The sequence below is a fragment of the Hylaeus volcanicus genome, chromosome 4 (assembly GCF_026283585.1).
Source record: "Hylaeus volcanicus isolate JK05 chromosome 4, UHH_iyHylVolc1.0_haploid, whole genome shotgun sequence".
Classification (NCBI taxonomy): Eukaryota; Metazoa; Arthropoda; class Insecta; order Hymenoptera; family Colletidae; genus Hylaeus; species Hylaeus volcanicus.
In genome coordinates this window covers 14102869-14124902 of record NC_071979.1, presented here as the reverse complement: position 1 = coordinate 14124902, position 22034 = coordinate 14102869, and the positions used below count along the sequence as shown (strand labels likewise).

The following is a 22034-nucleotide window of genomic DNA, read 5'->3' as shown; positions in this document are numbered from 1 at the left end:
CTCTTTCCAGTCACGGGGAATTTTGTAAACAGCAAAAGAGAAGAAAATTGAAATATCAATCTTAAAAATTTTTGTTCAAAAATAAAGTCAAGTATTCACTATCAAATGACTATATAACTACTCAAGGAATATTGAGACACATGTGTAGGTTTGTTTTTATAGTAAAATTACCGTTATTTACGATCGTCTTAAAAATAAAAAATATATAAATATAAATAAATGTAAATAAACATAAATAATGTTTTGGTGTTTGGATTTAAAGTTTGAAGAAAAAAGAAATTCATTTAATGGTCATCCTTGAAGAGATTAAACAATAGACAATCAAACTAAAGTTTGCAAACCGAACGAACCTTTTGGCCAACCTAATAAATACTTAAACTATCCTACTTCTCGAACCGCTATTGACAAAGTCTTTACTGTTTCAGTGCGCAAGGAAAACGAAGAGCTGCTGAATTCTCTCAACAGAGATTTTACCGTTGAAAACTCAACGGTACCTCCCTAAGGAAGATGTTTCACAGCAGAAAAAAAATAGCTTATTTCGGTGCGCGTTCGAGAGAAGTTTGGCGGGAAGATAGGAGCAGCTGAAGTATTATCAAGAGAAAAAGTAGCAGATAGAATCGCGACGAAGATTTCGTTTCGAAGTGTCAGGAATGACCGTCGCAATCTGCAAGGGACGGATTTTTAATAAGATTCTATTCACGATTGTATTCGAGAAATTTTAGACGCAACCACGAAAATATTTAATTTTAGTTTATTGAACGCCATCATGGTGCGCGGCCATCTTGTCGACTACGCTAATAATACGAACTTCTAATTAAAAATTTGTAGATCCGCGATAAAGTAGAATCGATGCTGTAACGTTGTCCCTACTGTTTCGAAGCAACATCCGAGATCACTTTTTCATTGAAAGTTCCGTAGCCTAAAGGACATTTTCGAGAGATGTTCAGTGAGCCATAATACAATGGAGAAACAGAAGTTATCGATGTTGGCACGAGAAGTCGATCGCGCGAGATTTGATACAATAACGCGGCACGAAATTGTATTGTACGTTTTCTCAGTGCGCGCGAAGTTTTACTGGAAATAAGAACGTCATCCGACTAGCTTCGAGAAATCGAATTTCGAGTATCGGTCAAAGAGAAGTACTTGAAAGATACGCGTCTAATTCGTTGCGTATCCCTGTTGAAAGAAGAGATCGAAATATAAATATTTTTGCAATTAAATAGTTCCGTTTTTATCTCGTAAGAATATGAAAGTTTGTTACAGGAATGACCCGATTGAAATGTTTAAACTATTAGAGAAGACAATTTTAGAAGAAAGTAGCATTTGTATAGTACTTGAAATTCGTTCGTTTCAAGCTATAATTTACGAGGTGGATAACGTATAGGCTGCTCAAGCGAGAGTGAAGAGGCAAACGCGCATGCGTCGAGGTGATACGGGCGTGGTTAGCGCGGAATCTCGCCCCCCACCACTGCGGTTACGCCCATCTGTCACGCCCCTGAGAGGCGTCCATTGGCTCACAGCTACATGCCCCTCCTTTATTCGTAAACCGAAACAAAGTTTACTGCAAATTTCTGCTCAAACCAACCACAAGAAGCGTATTACTCGCTCAAAGACCTCACTCTTACTTGATCGGACTGTGCCAACGTTTCGTTGATGTTTCCAAAGAAATTAATAGGCTCTTCTAGTCAGTATTTTATTATAAACTTTCCGAGTATAACGACCCGCTTATACATATAAGACCGGTATAGTCTTCCACGTTGAAAGAAAATTAATATAACAAAACACTTAGTAAGAGAACAAATTATTTGATGCTTCTTCCCAAAGAATTATTCGTTTGATCTCGAGCCACTGTTAAACGGACACGCGTGAAACATTGTAAATGAAATATTTGTTGTTAATCAGCGATCGTTAGACGATGGTAACAATAGCGATTGTTACCGTCGGTTGTTTGTAAGATACGAACTGTCTCAAGTTGAAAGTAAAAGCATCGATTATGAAATTAGATTGTTCTAGTGTCGCTTTAAAGATGGATGAACGAGGGGATATTGTCGCAACTGATAAATTCTATTACTTGAAACGCTCATTTATAAACTTCGATAATAATATTGGATAAGTATGGAAATAAATGTCTACGAATGACTTCGATTAGAAGAGTTCATTTAAAATTGAGCGAAGCGGGTCGGACTTGATAGTCATCGATAGTCATCGATCCTCTTTGCAGCACTAATTCATAGTCCACGTTACTAAACACATACGCAAAGGAAAGATAATGTTTCCTTAAGGTGATGTACTCTTGGAATTTGTTAAAGAAGTGATATAGTTATACTACTAATTACTTTTTGTTGAACTCGGATGTATCAATATTATTGTTCAGGTTTTATTAATGAGAATTTATTTAATGTTATAGTGCCTTTTGATAAATTAAAGCTTGGAACGTGTAAGGGATTTCACTAAAAAGATAATTAAAAGAAAGAACGAATTACAACAGTGACAGTTATAGTGGTGATAACTGTAACGATTATAACAACTGTGACTGTTATTGTGATTGTAACAGCGACTATGTTCACTATGTCGATTGTGACAATTATATTGGCTATGACTATGATACTAACGACTGTAATTATGATAATTATGATAACTATTGGGAATATATTGACTATAATGACGATAACAACTGTGAAATCTGCATTCTACTTGCATTCTATTAATTACTTCAAACATTACATTCAAGTTACAAAAGTTTAAAAATACCGACCCAACTTTAAAATAATTCAAAACATAAATCACACTGTTTCGATGCGGAGAGAAAATATTTGAGATGAGAATGAAAACTTCACACGATTTAGTTTCTCAGGACTATGAATGAATGCTGCAAGTTTTGGAAATAAACCGGTGCTTTTGGTTTCACGTTTTACGTGATTTAAACACGGAATGTCTGGGTGCGTACGAGCATAAATAACTATGCAACAAAGCTGTCAGAACTATTTTTTGTATACAATCGAAACAATTTTCTTGTGAATATGTAATCATCGGTCTGATAACATTTTTATATTTTAAATATATATATAAATATCGACCGTTAACATAAATTCACGAAATTATTTTGCATTCTTTGTTGATCGATATCATCTACGTAGAACCGAGAGATAGAGCTTCACTGCAACCCTAATCGATTCGAGAAATCTGTGTACACCACTTCTCGTCCCCTTTCTCAGATCGTAGTCACAGCTAAACGAGTATGTAATCACTGACAAGTAGATTTCGACAAATAACCGTATAAGTCGTAGTTTTTCGGAGAACTTGCCTTTTAGAAAGCCAATAACCTATCGAACGAAACCCAACTACAGTCTCCGTTAAAGAGTTAATCAACGGGGAAAATGTTCGATACCGGATACGATCGAGTGACTATCGAAACGATGGACAAACGGAATTTCTTCGAGGACAAATGACCTAAACGAGTAAAAGCATTTTTGCGTTGCGTCGAGGACGATTTATAATGAGTCGAGATTATTGGTACGCACACAGGAAGTAACGGGGATGCGAGAGATAAGAGAAATAATTTAACATTTTTCTATCTTTTTTAGTTAAGAAACGTAATGTTTAGATCAAGAGCTCGTAAAATGATGAACAAAATGTCAGAATATTACCATTTATTAATATGATAGAAAGAAACGAAAGAATTCTGTGTATTATTTATGTATAAGCTGTTGTAACGATCAATTAACATCTTACAATAGCGAACAAAAAGAGTCGAGAAGAAAAAGAAACTGTAATATCACGCTATTAGCAAAAAAAAAACCTAGTTCAGATACAGGAAATTTAGTAACTTTCTATTAGAAAATTGAGAGCATTATAAAATATGTGTCAATATTACAAATAAACGTTACTGAACTGTTTGGAATATTATTACAAGATTGGCAAATGATAGAATACAAAATAAACCTGATTTTGGAATAAATAAACTGTTAAATTTTGTTAAGGAATGACGAAGGAATGTCATAATATTACAGAAAATTATTTAAAAAATGAATTAAGGCCAAATGATCAAACCAATAGGTTACCCTACCAGATATTAACACTGGTAAAATTATTAACTTTTATAACATGTGCCAATAATTCTATAATAAATATTGCTCTAAATATTACCCAGAATTGTTTCGTTTGTTTTCCTTCTAATAGTAATAAACGATGTCACTTTTATTTTGTTTCCCCACTTTTACAAGTGGAAAATCTAAATATTATATTTCTTAAATAAAAATCGCAGACAAATTTTGTCCTGCCTCTTTCTTCCTCCGTACCCCTACTACTCCCTACGCGTACAGCAATAAGTGTGCGACTCGCTGTATCTTTCTTAGAATTAATAATACGCGTAACAATAACGATTAACGGTTTCGATCAACTCGGTTGTATCGGAATGAAAATGATCGTCTCGAGTGTGAGTATATAAAAAACGATTCGGCTCGATTATATACGCGGCAAATAAGGTATTTCTCGACAATATATTGTCAATGGACGAGAACTGAAAACGATATCGATGATCTAAATAACGATGAATTATGTGTAATCTGTTGTATAAGAGAAACGAGGCGCGCGTTGAAAGTATCACGCTGAGACACGAGCGAATCGTGAACGATAATGTGTGCTAGATATTGATAATTGATAGAAACTTTGTAACGATGAAGAGAAACGTTAATACGTATCACTAGGCGAGAACAATGTATACCAAATAAGTATTTAGTTATGTTAGTAATACGAAACAAAGTTAACGAAGCGTTATACGATAAATTAACCGTTTTATCCATCGACGAACAACCATTTTCTATCTCGTCAATTCTTGTCTTTTGCGCCGCGTTATCGATTATGCTAATACGCTACTTCTCTTACTATTCTAAATACAGCCGTCCTTAAGAAATGTAACCCTTCTTTTCAAGGGACACGAGAAGGGAAAAAGACAGGCTTTCGTCGTGAGGTTCTTTGAAACTAAAGTGTCGTATTCGGGACGCGTTGAAAACAGAATTTCCATTTTCGTATTTGCTACACGCGCACTGTTCGCGTCCAAGAATTGATATCAAAGCACGCAGACGCAAAAACTTCATGGAAATTAAAAACTACAAACAGAATTGGTCCTTTCGTATTTTCAAAATCATCTGTTGATATTCAAGCATTGATATTGAAGTACGCAGACCTCAAAAACCTCATGGATATTGAAAAATAAAAATTTGTTAAATGAATACTGCACCATTGTTTCTTTCGACGCTGAAAGTTCTGGTTTAACAGAGACTGTTAAACATGCACCGTTTCGGTTTTTTGACTGGCTGTCGGAAAGAACAATGTATTATTTTATTTGAAAATAGTTTGTATATTTCTAACTTTATCCATAGGTTCAACAATTTTTGATTTCGGAAATTTATCGACGAGTTAAGTTTTCAATATACTTTTTGGTATAATGAAAACTCGAATTACAGTAGGACTTCGTTTATCCAAATTCCCATTAGATGTATTATCTAAATTCTCTATTAGTCGTACTCTCTGTTATTCGGACTGTCTGTCATCCGATACAGTTTTTTAATACATTTTGAACTTAAGTGATTCACATACGATCGAGGAATTAACATTTGAGAGGTTAGAAGTAGGACTGATATGGTACGAAGCACAACAAGAATGTAACTTTTTATCTATAGAATTAAATCTGTTGACACAATTGTGTGATTTAACGATTAAATAGATTTGGAATACTGAATTTTATTCTAATTGTTTATACGTCCTTGTTTGAAATATATTATATATAATACATATTTTGACACTTGAACGTATACCAGCAGACGATTATGAAAATTGTCAAAAAAGAAACTAAAGGGTTTTCCAAAAAGTGCTTTGTGATTTTGTTTTTTAATTAGCAAACGTTATTGAATATACCTGTCTCTTCTGTTTAAAATGAACATGGTCTCCCTCCCCCTTGGGACCCTTAATAAATTGATCCTGATAAATAATAAATGACTCTTAAAGCCCATGGGCCCTACAAGGAGCTCGGGTTCGCCAAACCCGTACTGCAGCTGCGACCAATCACAGCTGCAGGCCCTGAGGATACATTGTTATTTCTTACATTATATTGTTTATGACGGAATACTTAATTTTATTACAATTGTTTATATCTTCTTCTTTATATGTAATTATAAACACCTTCATTTTAAATGATAAAGTCAGATATTTATTCAAAACTATTTGTGATTGATTAAAAAACAATATTCTAAAGCCCCGTTTTGGGAAACCTTTTATTTTCTGTTTTTACAGTTTCCATATTTTTATGCTATTACGCGTCTAATATAATATGTATAATAGATTACAAAACTTAGATACAGGACAAAAAACGTATATTTTATAAGGTATACACTACCGGCTATTAATTTCACGACACCACTACACCTATAACTTTCCTACCTATACAAGATGTCTCAGAATTAGTGTAAGAACCGGAAATGGGAGGTACATGAGACGATTCTGAACCACAATATCCTTTGCAAAAATATTGGATGGTACTTCGTTATCGTCAACAATTCGAAAACGAAACACCATCCGACATTTTTGCAAAGGAAATTGTTGTTCAGAATCGTCTCGCAATCAGCTACACCCCATGCTCGGTTCTTACACTAATTCTGGGACGCCCTGTATAAGGGTGACAGTACTTTCCACTGAACAACTAACAAAAATTAATTCTGAAAGTCAAGCGTCAAGGGAAATAAATTTAAATGAAATTCATGAATTTTGATGAAGTTACAAAAACAAATGCCTCGGTAAATGTTTGATTATAGAGAGTCTCCAATAATTTAGGAAAACCTTAAGAGAAATCGTTACATAAATGACTCGAACTACCGCTGCGAGGGATGTCTGCACTCATTTATATCATATAATTGTAAAATACTCGATATTCATAACTTGCCAGATAACGAGGTTCACAATAGAACAGTATATGATCCCTGCAATCGAACAGGAGCCCACAACATCCCTTGTGGACAGATGTCCTCGAGAAGAACGAATTACGAATAAAAATCATCTGTGAGATGTACTGCGAGAGAAACACAAGGCAACCAAAGCTGAAAATAAATCACTTAGTCAATTATTTGAAAACCTTATCTGTAAATGCAAATATGAATACTCCACTTCGCTAAATATAAATTTATCACAAAGTAGTTTCCTACTTCCGTTCCTTTTTTAAACAATCATGAATACGGTGGTGTATAGAAATTAATAGAAAATAATAGTGTAACATATTAAGTTTTTAATGTTTGTTACACGACCAGATACTATTATAAAGTTCTGAGGACGTCAACGACACAACTTCCAGTGCCCCTCCCCTCCCACACTCGGAAGATGCACTAGAACTGCACTAGAACGAACACCTCCTTTGTCACATTGTACTGACAAACGGAACTAATAATCGCTCGTCAATCAATTCTTCTACATTGTTCACTTTGATAATTACACAAATCCTAATGCTAGCCCGCGTCTCCTTGCTATTATCGAAACTTGTAGGACTTCTTGGATACAAAGGTTGTAGAAGAAATGGTTTTAATTTTTAATTTAAGCACACGCCAAATTACTTCTACTATTCTCTTTAATATATCTCTATACAAGTTGTCAACAGACTCCGTTTTTGTTTTTCAACTGTTCGGCTGTCGTTTGTTCCACAGACCTGTGTCAAAAAGCTCGCAGGGACTTCGATCCCTTTTGCACAGATCACTAATAGATAGCAACTCATATTTGAATGCCCAAACTCGGCTCTTTCCTCACGAAACTCCACCATATCAAAAAATGGAATTCTCGTTTGTTCGACAACGCGCATCGAATACGACACTTGCCATTTATCGTCGAAATTGGCGAAAAACGAGAGAAGCAGATAATTTGTAGGATGATCGTTAGAGAAAGCATTCTTTTTAGAGTCGCGTAAAGCGTACACAGTGGCCAATTTGCGAGGATCTACCCGGAGAAGTTTTGAAATGTATTTGCGTCGCACAATCCACCGTCGGCCCTGAACGACGACTTTTTTTCGGACATCTCGTAGGATTAAATTTGTATCAAAGGAACGTTGATCTTGTAAACGAAAGTTTTTATCTATTCTCCTTTGCGTAAAGATATTAGAAATTTGTAATCGCGACGAGAGAGAAGAGGACACGTTGCACTCTATTAGATCGGCGATCGATATCGTCGCGATAGCGATCGAAGGTCGTTGGTACTCGTACTAGAAATTAAAGTACGTACAATGTATAATTGTAGATCGGTCATTCGTAATTATCGGCTACCATTGACGAGGCGTGAATTCGCGATCGACGCGTTTCGTATGTAATCGCGTCGACTACTGCATATTTTCTAAAAACAGAAATATACGAGTCTCATTTTTCTACACGAAATCGTTCAATACTTAAATCGTTACAGGCACGCAACAATTTTCAGTTTATCCCTTGTTAGTGAGAAACGTACTTAATAAGAGATTTGTATTTGGCAGACGCATAAGAAATGATTTCTTCTTAGAAAAGGACAATATTAATCAAATTTATTCCTATATCCACGTAGACGTAGAAATAAAATTATTATTATTATTTAAAAGCTCGATTCGATTAATTGTAATGAATAAAAGATTGTTCACAATCATTTCAAATAATTTTATTTCGAAAGTGATCACAGATGTGAAAATAATTATGAAATAAAATAACGTGTTATTCGAAATAATATTTCAAATAATATCAATGCAAAACTCCCCAGGTTTGATTCAGATTTAAATGCAAGACGAATGCTCTTAACGTACTCTTCATATTCTCGGTTGAAGAGAATCGCAGAGGCGCAGATTATTTGGCCTAACGCGAGAAGTCTCTGCCGCTAGCTTTTTCTTCCAGCGAGTGGATCTTTAAACAGGAAAATAGATGATACGCTCCTGGTTGGTCGTGTATTCTCAAAGCGCTTTTATGGATTGACATGTGTTCAATACAGCGACGTAGGAACGTTTATTTTTTAATGAAAGCGAAGCATCGACGATTAAATGAAATTCTCGCGTAGATTAACGGATTACATTAGGTTGATTCCTAAATAAGTTCTGTTTTCTAACTTACAATTTATTTCCAAGTATATCATTACGTGGTAAATTTCAATTATACAATCATCGTCGTTGATTATCACTTGTTCCCATTATTACAGGCAAATTAAAAATTGCTACTTGCATGTGACTCCCCGAAAGCATGATTATTTGTTACCTGCAGCGAAAGTTACTAACAATTCTATGCCTTTATGTTCAATCATTTATAACCCTAGTTTAAGTAAAAATATTTAATTGTCATTTTGTTATTACATGTTAAAGTATCAACAACGAATCTATGCACATACTATACATATAATCCAAGTCCTAACCTGATGACCATTACAACGTATGTATTACACATATGTATACATATGTATATAAAAGATGGTAGCCATCAATTCAGCTTATTATTATTATATTATTCTGATAAATTACAAGTGTGATTGATAATTACAGAAGAATGACAATAAGCAAAATTATATGGCTATTAAAATTTGTATAGATGCATTACGAGAACCATCAGGTTGAGACTCACAAGCAGACCTATATAGAGTCATTGTAGAAATTGATACATGGAGAAAGTTGGACCTTAGAAGGTTAGTGCTTTGTAACAAAATGACAAATAAATATTCTCAGTTATACTACAGTTACAAATGATTTTATACAAAGGCACGGAATTAATGTCTACATCTAATAACCTTAGGAGATATTCAAGAAATATAATGTTAATTATAAAATGTCTTTTGTAATTATGTCCAAGACGTATTAGCACAGTTATGAAATTCGATTTAACGCAAACACTGTTTAATTACCTGCGAAAAATTGTGGAAAATATGCTGGTTGAAATACAGTGTAACGTGTAACGGTGAAAAACAATGTTAATTGTTGAAGTATAGTAAAAGAAATCAAATGATTCTTCGCGATCTGTTCCTACGTTGCCAAAAAAATCTACGAGAAAAGCGAGGTCAAGGATCGCCAGAACAGTATGGAAATTAATCGTTATAACCTTCCACTTAAATAGTTTAAGCTATACGGAGACAATGTGCGTGTGTGCCAAAACGAAGCAGAAAATTATTGTTTTATTGTGTATAGCGTCAACTTTTCTTTCGACAATCAATGAATCGATGTGTGGTTGTGAGTTGCGTTATGTGTATGTTTTTGAGTGCGTGAAAAACACCCCGAGGATGTAACCATACCGATTCATCGCTCAGAATGCTTTGCGAATGATGTATCGCGAAGAAGAAAAAAAGAAAACTACACGCGAGCGCAACAAAAACAAAATGTCTCTAGTATTTTTAAAGTGCGAGGTGGGTAAACATGCCGAATAGGGGGCCGCGCCCCTGTGACCTTGACATTAACATATGTTGTCAAGGGCACCCTCCTGAGTAACTTTTTCTAATAACTTAACCGTCGCTCACTGCTTATTAAAAAGTTATTAACAAAAAAAGTTGGTGAGTTAGGTCAGGTTATACATACGAACACGCTATATAAAGCATGTAAAAACACATTACAACGGTTCAAACTTGTTCCGAGAGTTTGTATCATGCACGATCTTTGCTCGAACAGTAAAAAAATGTGGGCCCGGGGGCCTGCCCCCGGTCAGGGGTTTGGGGGCGAAGCCCTCATCAACGAGTACTGCAGCGCACCATGCAGGTGTGTACACGATTAGCCTGAGGGGTGTTTATAAAGTTTGTTTAGTTTGTTTAGTTTCGCGGGGGTCGAGAGGGCGGAACCCCCGGGTCCGGCAGGGGGTCTGGGGTGCACGGCCCCTCCAGCAAGCATACGATATCAAGGCGTATGCTTTTATCGAGCGTATGCTGAGAAACCTTTTACAAACTTTAAGAAACGTACGTCTAAAAACTATACGCTCGCTGGGGGGCTGGGCCCCTCAGAACCCCTGCCGGGCCCGGGGAGCTCCACCTTCTCGACCCCTGGAAAACTATAAACACCCCTCAGGCTAACCGTGTAGTATACACCTGCGTGGTGCGTTGCAGTACTCGTTGATGAGGGCTTCGCCTTTAAACTCCCGACCAGGGACAAGCCCCCGGACCCCCATTTTTTTACTGCACGAGTAAAGATCGTGGTATAGGTTATACATATGTATAGGAAAAAGGTAAAGTTTAACTGGAAAAGTGCCGTTTGTAACCAAAATAGTTACCAACTTTTTTTATTAATAACTTTTTAATAAGCAGTGAGTGACGGTTAAGGTATTAGAAAAAGTTACTCAGGAGGGTGCTCTTGACAACATATGTCAAGGTCAGGGTCATAGGGGCGCGGTCCCCTATTCGGCATTTTTACCGCGAGGTGATTAATTTCCACGCTTTTTCTCCTCTCCCTTGCGTCTTCCTCTAGAAATAGAGAATTTATGGCGAACATTGTAAAGAAAGAACAAAGGTTTCATATAATTTATGTACAAATATAGGATATTTTTCTTTCTGTTTTTTTTTTTCATGTAGATATAGTTGTTGCGCATACTTTTTGCTACTACTTAAGATTTCCGTAGTCATATTAGGGTCTATTCATTTCCTCTGAATTCAGCATTTTAAAGTTCACTGTACAGTACAGGTGTAGGTATTTATTTAGAAAGCAATTAACGACGTCGCGTAAAAAGGATAGCGGTAACGCATAGAGCGCAATATGTGCGTCGTTCGTTGCGTTTAAATGTAAGATGCAATTATGTTATTTGAGAGGATTATTCCTAATTGAGCAACTCGACCCCAACTGGAAATAAGTATTCACAAGGCGTAAGTAAAAAGATTTCGTCGCCAGAAATCGTAATAATAATCTCAACAACAAGATATTGTATCATACTGACGACGTTACAAGATGTTAATGGATGAGATACTAAAATTTATGTTTCTATATTGTAATAACATTTATGTATAATGGTTATTATAATGCAAAAAATATACATGCTAGTTGTCTGTGTTCGCATTCTCATTTCGTTGTGTTCAACGCAACTTCCTGATGCAAACTGTGTTTGTATACAGTCAGTCCCATAAGTGCATATTTATAATGATAATTTATTTGGTAACACCAAACCTATCATTCAATTTAAATAAATTTTTGTAATAGACATAGAAAGTACGAATAGTTATAGGACTGACTGTACGTACTGTGCATTACTGATAAATTGGCCTCCCTTGTTAGGACCAATCGGCGCGCGTTCTTTCCAACTATCAACATACCAGTAACACGCACTGTTTAGTAATAAAGTAAAATTGTAATAGAAATTTTTCTATTACAGATCAATTAGATCTTCTTTCGGTATGTAGGACGGAAGGTTATTCAAACAACATTTGTGCGACGTTGATTTTCTGTTTATTGAAATTGCCAGTTATACCATACAATTGACATCTAGCTGAAGACTGAATATCGTTGTAAATTTCCTCGAGCCACCGGTTATTCCTTGCGCCCTTAGCGCGCCTTATTAGGAAAGGATGTGCTAAGGTAAGGGAGTACCACCAATGCAGCAAGCTCTGTTTGTGTTTCTTTCTGAAACTTAATCTATCTGTCACTCTCTTCCTTTCCCTCTTTTATTCATACTTCCACTCAATACTTCACTTTACTCATACCATACTCCCTTTCCATTCGCTACAATTTTTTCCCTTCCCACCCCCACGATACGAAGTCCATAGGTCCCCAAGACATAACCGTATTTTTATTTTTCTCCACCCTTTCCACCTCTTGTCTTCTTTCTGCTTCTCCCTTTTTCTCTTATTATACAAAATCTTTATGCTTGCTCTTGTCTTACGTCTTTCTCCTATCACACTTTTTTCATTCTTATTTTCAGCACTCTTTCCATATTATCCCTAATTTTCTATTTCACATCCAATTTCCATTGTACGCCTCTCAGTCATGCTCCCCCATAACTAACCTACACCTTTTTCCCCCAAAACTTGACATGAATAGTTTCTTGTTTGTCGTTGTTTAGCAATGTTTAAAGCTTCCTTGTTTTCCTTTCCTTCTCAGTTTCTCGGCAACCTATTGTCTTTTATTGATCAGGGGATTACACAAATATATACATAGAAAGAGTTTACCTTCCATTTCCACTGTAATAGGTGTATATTCAAAATCAAGCGAATCAAATGGTCAGCATTCACAGTTCTCATCTTCCTTTTCGATCTCATATCTGTGAAAGCTTGAGGGGTAATCGCATCTGTCGTCGCAATAGTTGAGCTGTATTTGGTGATTGAACAAAACAATATTTAAAACATAAGTTCATTAGTTTCTAACAGAAAATGCAGGTAGTAACAAAAAATTAAAAAATTTTTTTTTTTAAATAGAATATGAAAACCCAACATAATAGAACACAAATAACTTGGATGATGTAGAGGAGCGCTATCCAGTATAGGTGTAGCTCACGTCTTCACGTGCCTTCTTCTAATATAGTTTGATATATATAGTTCAGTCTTCTGCAGTCTTCTGAATCAGTCCTTCTTTGACTTCAACCTGCAAGAGAACTGCGCCGTCATAAAACGCGCATCTTCTGGAGGCCCCCATGACAGGCTACCTGTAGCAGCTAGCAGATACACGCTTTTAAATTTTATTTATTAGTAAGTATAACATTAGCTTAAAAATCTAATATAATTAAAACTCCAATTTCAGATGTTTTATAATTTAATTTGATAATAATACATTTTATGTTTTGATTCTTTAAACACAATTTTTCATAAATTTCAACAATTGTGTAATAAAGGATTAATATATTCTTTATAATTTACAAATTCTTCAAAGTAGATATACAATTAATTAAAATATAAATTTTCTAATACAATTTGTTACGTTTAATACTTGTGTGAACATCAAATGCTACTGTTGTTTTGTTGTTAATGTTAGATACACAATTTGCCTGCTTGAAGAACATTGTTTATCGTTTCCGATACAGCCTTACTGAGGATATCGGCGACCATCCTTTTTGTGGGTAGATATTCGAGACGTAGTGGGACACCACTGGTCACTACTGGTGGCTCTCCCCTACATTCTTGTTGGGCCTCTCTCAACGTTTCTTTTCACCGTGTGCTTTGTACGTTTCGTGTAACTTTATAATAAACTATCGGTTAAGTATTCGTGCGATTGCTGAAACTGTAGGAATTGACGAAGAAGGCGTACGGCAAATTTTACATAACAATTTTAACATGAAAAAAGTGTGTGCCAAAATGGCAATTTTATCAAAGAATTAGGGTTCAAGAAGATGAGGGAGAAAACCCCATTCATCATGCCAGGTCGAAGCATATCGACATCAAGCACCATTTATACGACACGTCTTGCAAAACCATCCACTAAATCTCGAATATCTATCCACAGAAAGGATGATCGTCGATATCCTCACTAAGGCTACATCAGAAACGAAGAACGTCGAATGCATTAAAAGCCTTGGACTCATTCCGAGCTCTAATTGAGAGGAGATGTTAGACATATTGGGTTGGCCCATAAGTCATGGCGTTTTTTTCCGATTTAAAATTTCGAGTTAAAAATAAAATATTTTTGTGTAATGATATATGTCATTTTAAAGAAAATTATTTGCTCTGCAAGATATTGTTTTTCACTTTTTTTCGAATTAATTTTTGTTAAGTTGCGGATCATTAAAATGGAGTGTCAAGTCGACAAAAATGAAATTTTCGACAACTTCTTCTTTTTGCGTTTAATCGATGGATCAAAGCCACTGGTCTCCACTAATGGCAGCTCTCCCCTATGTTCTTGTTGGGCCTCTCTCAACGTTTCTTTTTACCGCATGCTTTTTACGTTTTGTATCCTTAGTATAACTTTATAATAAACTGTCTTTATAATATTCCGACTCTGTTTCATCATTTGATCAATTCCCCTAACTGTTAAAATGTAACGAAAAATTCGTGTTTGAACAATAACTTTAATGTAAATAAAATTCATACCTTAATATCTCCAGTAGAGTCAAAATAATCTATATGTCTAATAAAACAAATATGACACTAACGTGTAAAGTCAGCATCCGTAAGTGCTCATCCCGTGACGCTTATTTTATAATATATATGTATGTGTACATGTTCCAAGCGTGATGTATATTTATAGTTCTTTGACATAGAATTTAAATCGATGATAACACCGAAGTAAATTATTTCGATAATCAATATATATTAATGAATGTACATAATACATTATGAATTTTTCGAAACATTAACTACTATACTGGTTACACTATTATGACTTATTATACGAAATTATATAACACAATATTTCAAAACATTCTTTTCCCATACTTCCTTAAAGACATCATATGATGCCCTTAATGGGTGTGCAGCCTAATACCTTTAATGATAAGAAAAAGAAATATAAAAATTAGAGAGAATTAATTCTCAACTTTAAAGTTTATAATACGATAATTATAATATTATTATTATACAGGATGTACAATTGAGGATAAAGTGATTCTTCGTGCAAAAGCAAATTGAAAATATAGAATCAAATTTTTTTGTATGACTTTCCATTATAGAGAAGAAACAGCTTTAAACATCTATTGGATATGCATGCATACATATACCTGGCCTAATTGTAAGTCTCCAGCAAAATTTTGTATGCAACACTGTGACATCATGTAAAACAAATAGAATTTATATTATAAGTGGAAGATTTTCCATTCATCCATAAAAACCTTCTTAATCAAATACACTTTATACTAAAATTACAAAGACAATATTGAAAATCTATCGGATATGCATGCACTTATTCAGTTGTAAATCTATATAATGGATTTCAGTATAGGCTATATTTGATTAGAATAGTTTTGTAAAGATAAAATAGACACCTTTTAAGGTTAATTCCGACAGTTTTCCAAAATGCTATCATTAGGTCGCATACAAAGCTTTGCTATAGACTTGCAATTATATACTTCAATTTGTTTTTGCATAAAAGATCGTCTCTTTTCTGGTAGTACTATCATCCTGTATACATATATACGGCAGTAATATGCTAATATACCAAGATGAAAGATTTCTATTTAAAATATCTTAAATATCGTGTCACATTTTAATTATCATTAAAGGATTAATATGTTTAATTCATTAGCACAATACTACTATTTTATAATTTATAATAAAATTATTCTTTTAATTTAAAATCTCATTAAAAATTGTTGAGTTTTATTATTCCATAAAATTCAGTAAACGGGTACTCGTTTCTAGGATTCGTTTCTAGGATATTGAAAACATTTTTGAAATAAATTTAAAACGGGTTAGAATATCAAGAATGTTTCAATTGAGATCAAATTACATAATTAAAAAGAAGGAAATTATGTACTTTATAAAAATTTGCTTGTGCACATTTTTTAAAACGTGCAGTTTCATGGCGAAAAATTGTTAGTAGAGCATGTTCATAAAATGTTTTTTTTTCTAAATAAACCAAGTTTTGTAGAAACGCGCTCGCATAAATGTATCTAAATATTACTACAAGGCGCATTGAGGCTTAATACAATTGTTCTAAATGGATGACTAGAGCACACATTTCAACTGTCGTTCATTTAAACCGTGTGAAGATCTACAACTGTCCACTTTCCAAACATATTATTTTTTCCTGTTGAGCATTATAAACTGCAGTGAAAAACAAACAGTTTCTTGGGAATTATGCAAAGTTATGTTGTACTGAGAAATGAAAATTGGATCTTTGATTTCTAAATGATCAATCGATCAAAAATATGATATCAGGATAATTAAAATTAGAATATTTTCCTATATACTTAATTATACTACAGTCTAACGTTTCTGTTAAGAAACCATGAATAAAAGTTTGTATATTTAAACTATGATGAAGCATTTAATGAAAATAATCACGTCGAGAAAAGACAACTTTTTGATGTGGATTTAATTGATTCCTGAAACGTCTTGCTAAGAAAGCTGCAATCACCTGAAAAAACATAAACGTATACGATTCACAGTGAATTCATAATTAATTCTGTTTCTAACATCCATTAGACATCAATAACATCCGAGAGTTGATAGAATGTTACAATGGCGATATCGCCGATTTCAATCCGATTTTTGCTGGTAAGCTGGACATACATATACATATACGTATAGCTAAATATTTGTGCCAACGCACGTTACTAATAAAAATATTTAAAGCTGAAGGTTTAATAAAACAAAGGCATGCTTTGATTACACAGAGTGAGAAAGAATACTCCACAATCTGAATTGTCAAAGTTAGTTGCATTATTAACTTCTAACTCGTAGGTTCGTTAAATCTCTAATATATCTCTAAATATCTTTCTTTCATCGGTTTTATCAACGAACATCATTTGAATAAAATATGGTCGGTAAGGAACAAACAACTGGGTCACTGGTGAGTATACGCTATAATTTCATTAAATACATTGAATTTGTTTGTACTTGCTGTACATTATTATGAACACTCAGTATGTGTCTAGTTATTTTTGTTAAAGATTTACTAGATAAAATTTATTTGAAATCCGTGATCACTGTTGGATCTCACCTCATGCGCTTTACGAGACTTGTATGATAATATGATGTACATAATATGAATGAATGACATAAAAAATGTCTTGACAAATGTAAATATGATAACGTACAAAATAGAAAATTATAACATGAAACCACTCACCATCTATTAGGAGGATCGTATGAGGTGACAGAGGACATAACGATGGTGTTAGACTAGAGAAAAGCACTGGGATTAGCTCGTGGATCTTTCTGGTTCCTGTACCGCACAGTCAACCAAACACCAATGAACTGTAACGATTACACAGGTTAACATCAGATAAATAACACTTTTCATTACAACAAAGTGAAACAATTCACAGCTATAATGTACTTCTTAAGCAACATATCAAATTGTCATAGTATATGTCCAAATATAAAATAAGAATATATTCAATGAATTTTACCTCTGTGAAGCTAAAGAACAATCCGATACTGCCACACAATTTAAATGCATAGTCAATTGTAGATTCTAATTTTTCCATACACGATTTACATGCACAATCATCGTTTACAGGATAAGGACAACAAATTTTCTGAAAAATGAAACAGAAATTAGAGGAACTGTTGATTGCTATACATGTGTATGATTTATCATAAATATACATACATTTACATCTGTGCAAGACAGCGGACTTTGATTTTCTAATATTGTATTTACGGTATTATTAAATCCACAGCAAGTAAAAGTGACCTGAACTTTTGCTTTCAAGTCATTTCCAACACGTCTCCAACCCTAGAAATGAAAATAAAGATTTTTTTCTATGGTAAGTGAAAAACACTATTCTAAGATATTAATATTACCTCTTCTGCTAATTGTTCTTGTTGCTTGGCATTAACAGCAAGACAAGCGCAAGCGATACTGAACTGAATCAGGAATAACAGGAACAAAATGAGCATGTACTATGTAATTACTATTAAGGATTATATTAGAAATATATTGCATGTATTCCTTCCTAGAAAAAAAGCAAAGTATAACTACTGTATTATGTTCACATACCTGTACATAAATAATAATCAGTTAAACAAACTAAACACCAATTGACATTTTCATGTTTATTTAAATACTCTTTGCATAATAATCCCTTGATGTATCACTATTCATCAATTCATAAAAGTAACACAAAACTAACACATAAACTGTTTTCTTATTTTGATATGGTATTGTACTCTGATATACTGCCACAATTTATGTATTAAAACTTGAAACAGCTTATATAACAAAGTATATAATAAGATAAAAGCAACATGTTAGAATTATAACAAATGTTTCAAGACAGATTTAGTCAGACACAATAAAGTTTTTGTGAAATTTACTTGACTATCTTATTTGTTATACTCTAATACATTGCATTCAATCCTGCATATTCAATATAATATTTGCCAACTTTGAACTTATATGAATCTTCAAGAGAATACATCTTGAATAATATACCGAAGTGAGCAAAGTTATATCAAATATTTTTCATATATAATAAATAAGCTTAAGTGTTTATATTTGAGCTAAAAAATAGTTAACACGCAGACCTGTGTTTATTGGCATTTTTGTTACCTTTTTTTTATAATTTATATATACATATACAAAGGTTATCTTTATTGTTTATACATTATACAAAATGCCTGAATTAATATTTGTTTAAATATCACCACAATAGAAGTTTACATTGAGGTATTTCACATCAATATGAATGTTTTAAAAGGATACAAAGAATAATAAAACTTGGTGATGTTTAACAGCTCCGATGAGACCAAGTATCGAAATAAGAATTAAAATCACACCACATGCTAAAATACCTCCAATTATGGGAAGATTTGTAACTAACGCAGAAGCTCTTCCATAAACAGCAACACCTATTAGAATAAACGCAACAACCTAAAACGTTAAAGAAATGTATCAATAAAATTTTCAACAGTTCAAAAACTGAAATGTGATTTAAATACTACTTCTGTATCTGTGTATCCTATAAATATACTAAACAAAATTGTAATTAGATGATAACAATACTAAAGTATTCGAATTTCATCAAAAAATCTTCCTTGTGTAATGTATCGATTTGTATTTACTTAAAAACGAGGACAAAGTAAACGATTCCACGATAATGAAAAATAGGGGTCAAATTGGATGATTGCTTTCATCGTTTTGTATGTATCGTAAATTTTTGTAAAAAAGTTTAGTAAGTTTCTGTTTGAAGTAATGTAGATAATTCTGCGAATGAAAGTGTTGCTTACAATGTAAAGGATGTTTAGCGCCGTCAATGCGTTTTTCGAGCACGTAAACCCGCCGCACATCTTCGTATATGAATTTCGACCTCTTTGGCGTGCTCTCGCAAAGGTTCGTTGATTAATTGAATCACAATATTCTAATAATTCGTACACTTTGTTGCACTTTGTTGTCAATAGCGCGATTAACGAGAAAAACGCATGTACATCAACTCATAAATGCTGATGGCAGACAATTTGCAACTGTGCTTTCGCACTGCACACCTCGGTGCATCAAAACGAGTTCGATCTTTCGAGACTCAACACTGGGCGCGAAAAACAAATCTCAGAAATAAAGAATCTTAATCGAAATTTACGTAATCGTCCACCCATTAATACGAATTTGTTTTAAATGTATAATTCACTTTTGTTTGGTTGTACTTAGTTTACTGTTGCGAAATTGGCGTGAATATGTGTAGTAATATACAAATATAATGCAATCATTCTTATCCTGGTTTAGACAATTTGTTTTTAATAATTTATCGAACAGACAATTGAGTAAATTGTAAGTGTAAGTGTTTGATAGATTCGAATTACGTTCAAGCTTTAGATTTAATCGGTAGATTACCAAGCTATTCTTCAACAAGTGATTCTTGGACTTATTACATAGACTACCAAGGTGGGGGGGGGGGGCGCACACTTTATACAAAATATTTAACACTTTAAAATAAAGTGTTTTATTATATTATACATATTATATGAAATTAAAACAATATATTGCTAATGACTGATTAATGATTTAATATATTTGAAAGCACTATAGGCTATATTGTACAGGGTGTCATAAAAATGTTGTAACACATTGAAAGGGGTGGTTCGAGAGGTGATTTGAAACAACTTTTTCCTTAGCGAAATTGTTGTCCGAGGCTTCGTTATGGAGATATTAAGAGAAAACCCCAACCAATCAGAGTGCGCGTATACCGTTGGAGCGGCCGTGGTAGCGAAGGCTACGCGCTAGGCGGTAACGTCAATGTCCTTCGATGAACATCGAGTCACTTGTTCGCGTACAAGCGCGGCCGCCTAGCGCGTAGCCTTCGCTACCGCGGCCGCTCCAACGGTATACGCGCGCTCTGATTGGTCAGTGTTTTCCGTTAATATCTCCTCAACGAAGCCTCGGACAACATTTTCGCTAAGGAAAAAGTTGTTTCAAATCACCTCCAGAACCACCTCTTTCAAGGTGTTACAACATTTTTGGGACACCCTGTATAATATCTATTGTGATAAAAATTAAATATGACTTTTTTTATTACAATTTTGATTTTATGAGACTGCATGTTGCACGAATAATCCATACCGAGGTAAATTAGATAAAATATAATCTTTTATACAACACAGAATTAATATTTACCTTCGAATAAATGGTTAGCACGTTTGAATGTCTTTAAATATTTCAAGTTACACGATGGTATACCATTATATTTCTATTTACAATTTCATAGATCTTTGTCTAACCAAGGTATGGCTTTCAACTATTTTGCAAGTAAAATTTGGAATATTTAATTATATTTAAAAAAATAGAGAATCCCCATTAATTAGTGTCTGTAAATCATGTACTATTAAATTTTATTGTCATATTAGAATTGTGTATCTGGAGAATTTTTAATCTTTCATTTTGTCCGTACAAAATTTCCTATGGAAGATTTAAAACGTTGTAGTAATTTAATTACCGTGTTATCTTTAATATGATATATTTATGATATTAAGTCTACGAGATTTCAGTAACATGCACGTACCTACTCGGAACGATTATAAATCACAAATAAGTACGTCCATGCAATTAGTAGGAGATAAAGCTTACACAGAAATATGTTCAAAATACATTCTCAGCGGCACTACAATAGATTATTCTAGGTATATACTTATTTTTAGATTAAAAATGTAATCGTGATAATATAATACAAGTAGTAAGTGGCATTATTAACTGATATAATCCGATTGAAGATGATAGTTAAATTTTTACGATAATTCGAACCGAGATTCGACGCAAAATGTTCTCCACGCTTTTAAAGTGTGTTTAGTTCCCGCGATGGAAAAAAATATATAGGCATCATAAATACATCCCGATAACAAGTGGCAAGATTAAGATTCTCCATACGGAATACAAAATTAAACATACGAGATAACGTTATAAACGTGACACTATATCGTTTTAGTACGACAGAAACGATTGTTTTCACATTAACTTGAGAAAAATTGAGTCATATCGAAATTTCATGACGTAGCTGACTAGCTTCAATTTTTTT

The 22034-nt window shown here is 33.8% G+C and overlaps 2 protein-coding genes across 4 annotated transcripts in view; one reads left to right on the top strand and one right to left on the bottom strand.

The window, feature by feature from the left end:
• The window catches only part of LOC128874942 (lateral signaling target protein 2 homolog), a 60852-nt gene extending 54825 nt beyond the window's left edge, over positions 1–6027 (top strand). Inside the window, exon 4 of the mRNA XM_054120136.1 lies at positions 426–6027. Within this exon, the coding sequence (XP_053976111.1) occupies positions 426–502 (77 nt within the window). The 3' untranslated portion in view covers positions 503–6027. The remainder of the gene's footprint in view (positions 1–425) is intronic.
• A 7421-nt stretch (positions 6028–13448) lies between these two features.
• Positions 13449–20053, bottom strand: LOC128875062 (tetraspanin-31-A). Of its 3 annotated transcripts, none has more exons than XR_008456753.1 (7): positions 19762–20050; positions 19238–19405; positions 18337–18435; positions 18143–18268; positions 17940–18068; positions 17657–17784; positions 13449–13589 (listed from the first exon to the last, which is right to left on the bottom strand). XR_008456753.1 is itself a non-coding variant. In XM_054120383.1 (6 exons), the coding sequence occupies exons 1-6, from the start codon at positions 19819–19821 to the stop codon at positions 16853–16855; spliced, it is 672 nt and encodes a 223-aa protein (XP_053976358.1). In that variant the 5' UTR covers positions 19822–20053; the 3' UTR covers positions 13670–16852. The 3 variants fall into 3 exon arrangements, 1 of the variants encoding a protein (XP_053976358.1); XR_008456752.1 differs by lacking the exon at positions 13449–13589 and adding an exon at positions 13670–16942 and having other exon boundaries at positions 19762–20049; XM_054120383.1 differs by lacking the exons at positions 13449–13589; positions 17657–17784 and adding an exon at positions 13670–16942 and having other exon boundaries at positions 19762–20053.
• Between the last annotated feature and the right edge of the window lie 1981 nt (positions 20054–22034).

What these genes read in the sequence shown, in the direction of transcription:
- LOC128875062 (XM_054120383.1), bottom strand. Translation starts at nt 19,821, where the DNA reads ATGTGCGGCGGGTTTACGTGCTCGAAAAACGCATTGACGGCGCTAAAC. An exon ending in ACCAAGTTTTATTATTCTTT is followed by an intron (nt 18,436 to 19,237) that starts GTATCCTTTTAA and finishes GTAATTACATAG; the next exon opens with TACATGCTCATTTTGTTCCT. An exon ending in TGTCTTGCACAGATGTAAAT is followed by an intron (nt 18,069 to 18,142) that starts GTATGTATATTT and finishes TTCATTTTTCAG; the next exon opens with AAAATTTGTTGTCCTTATCC.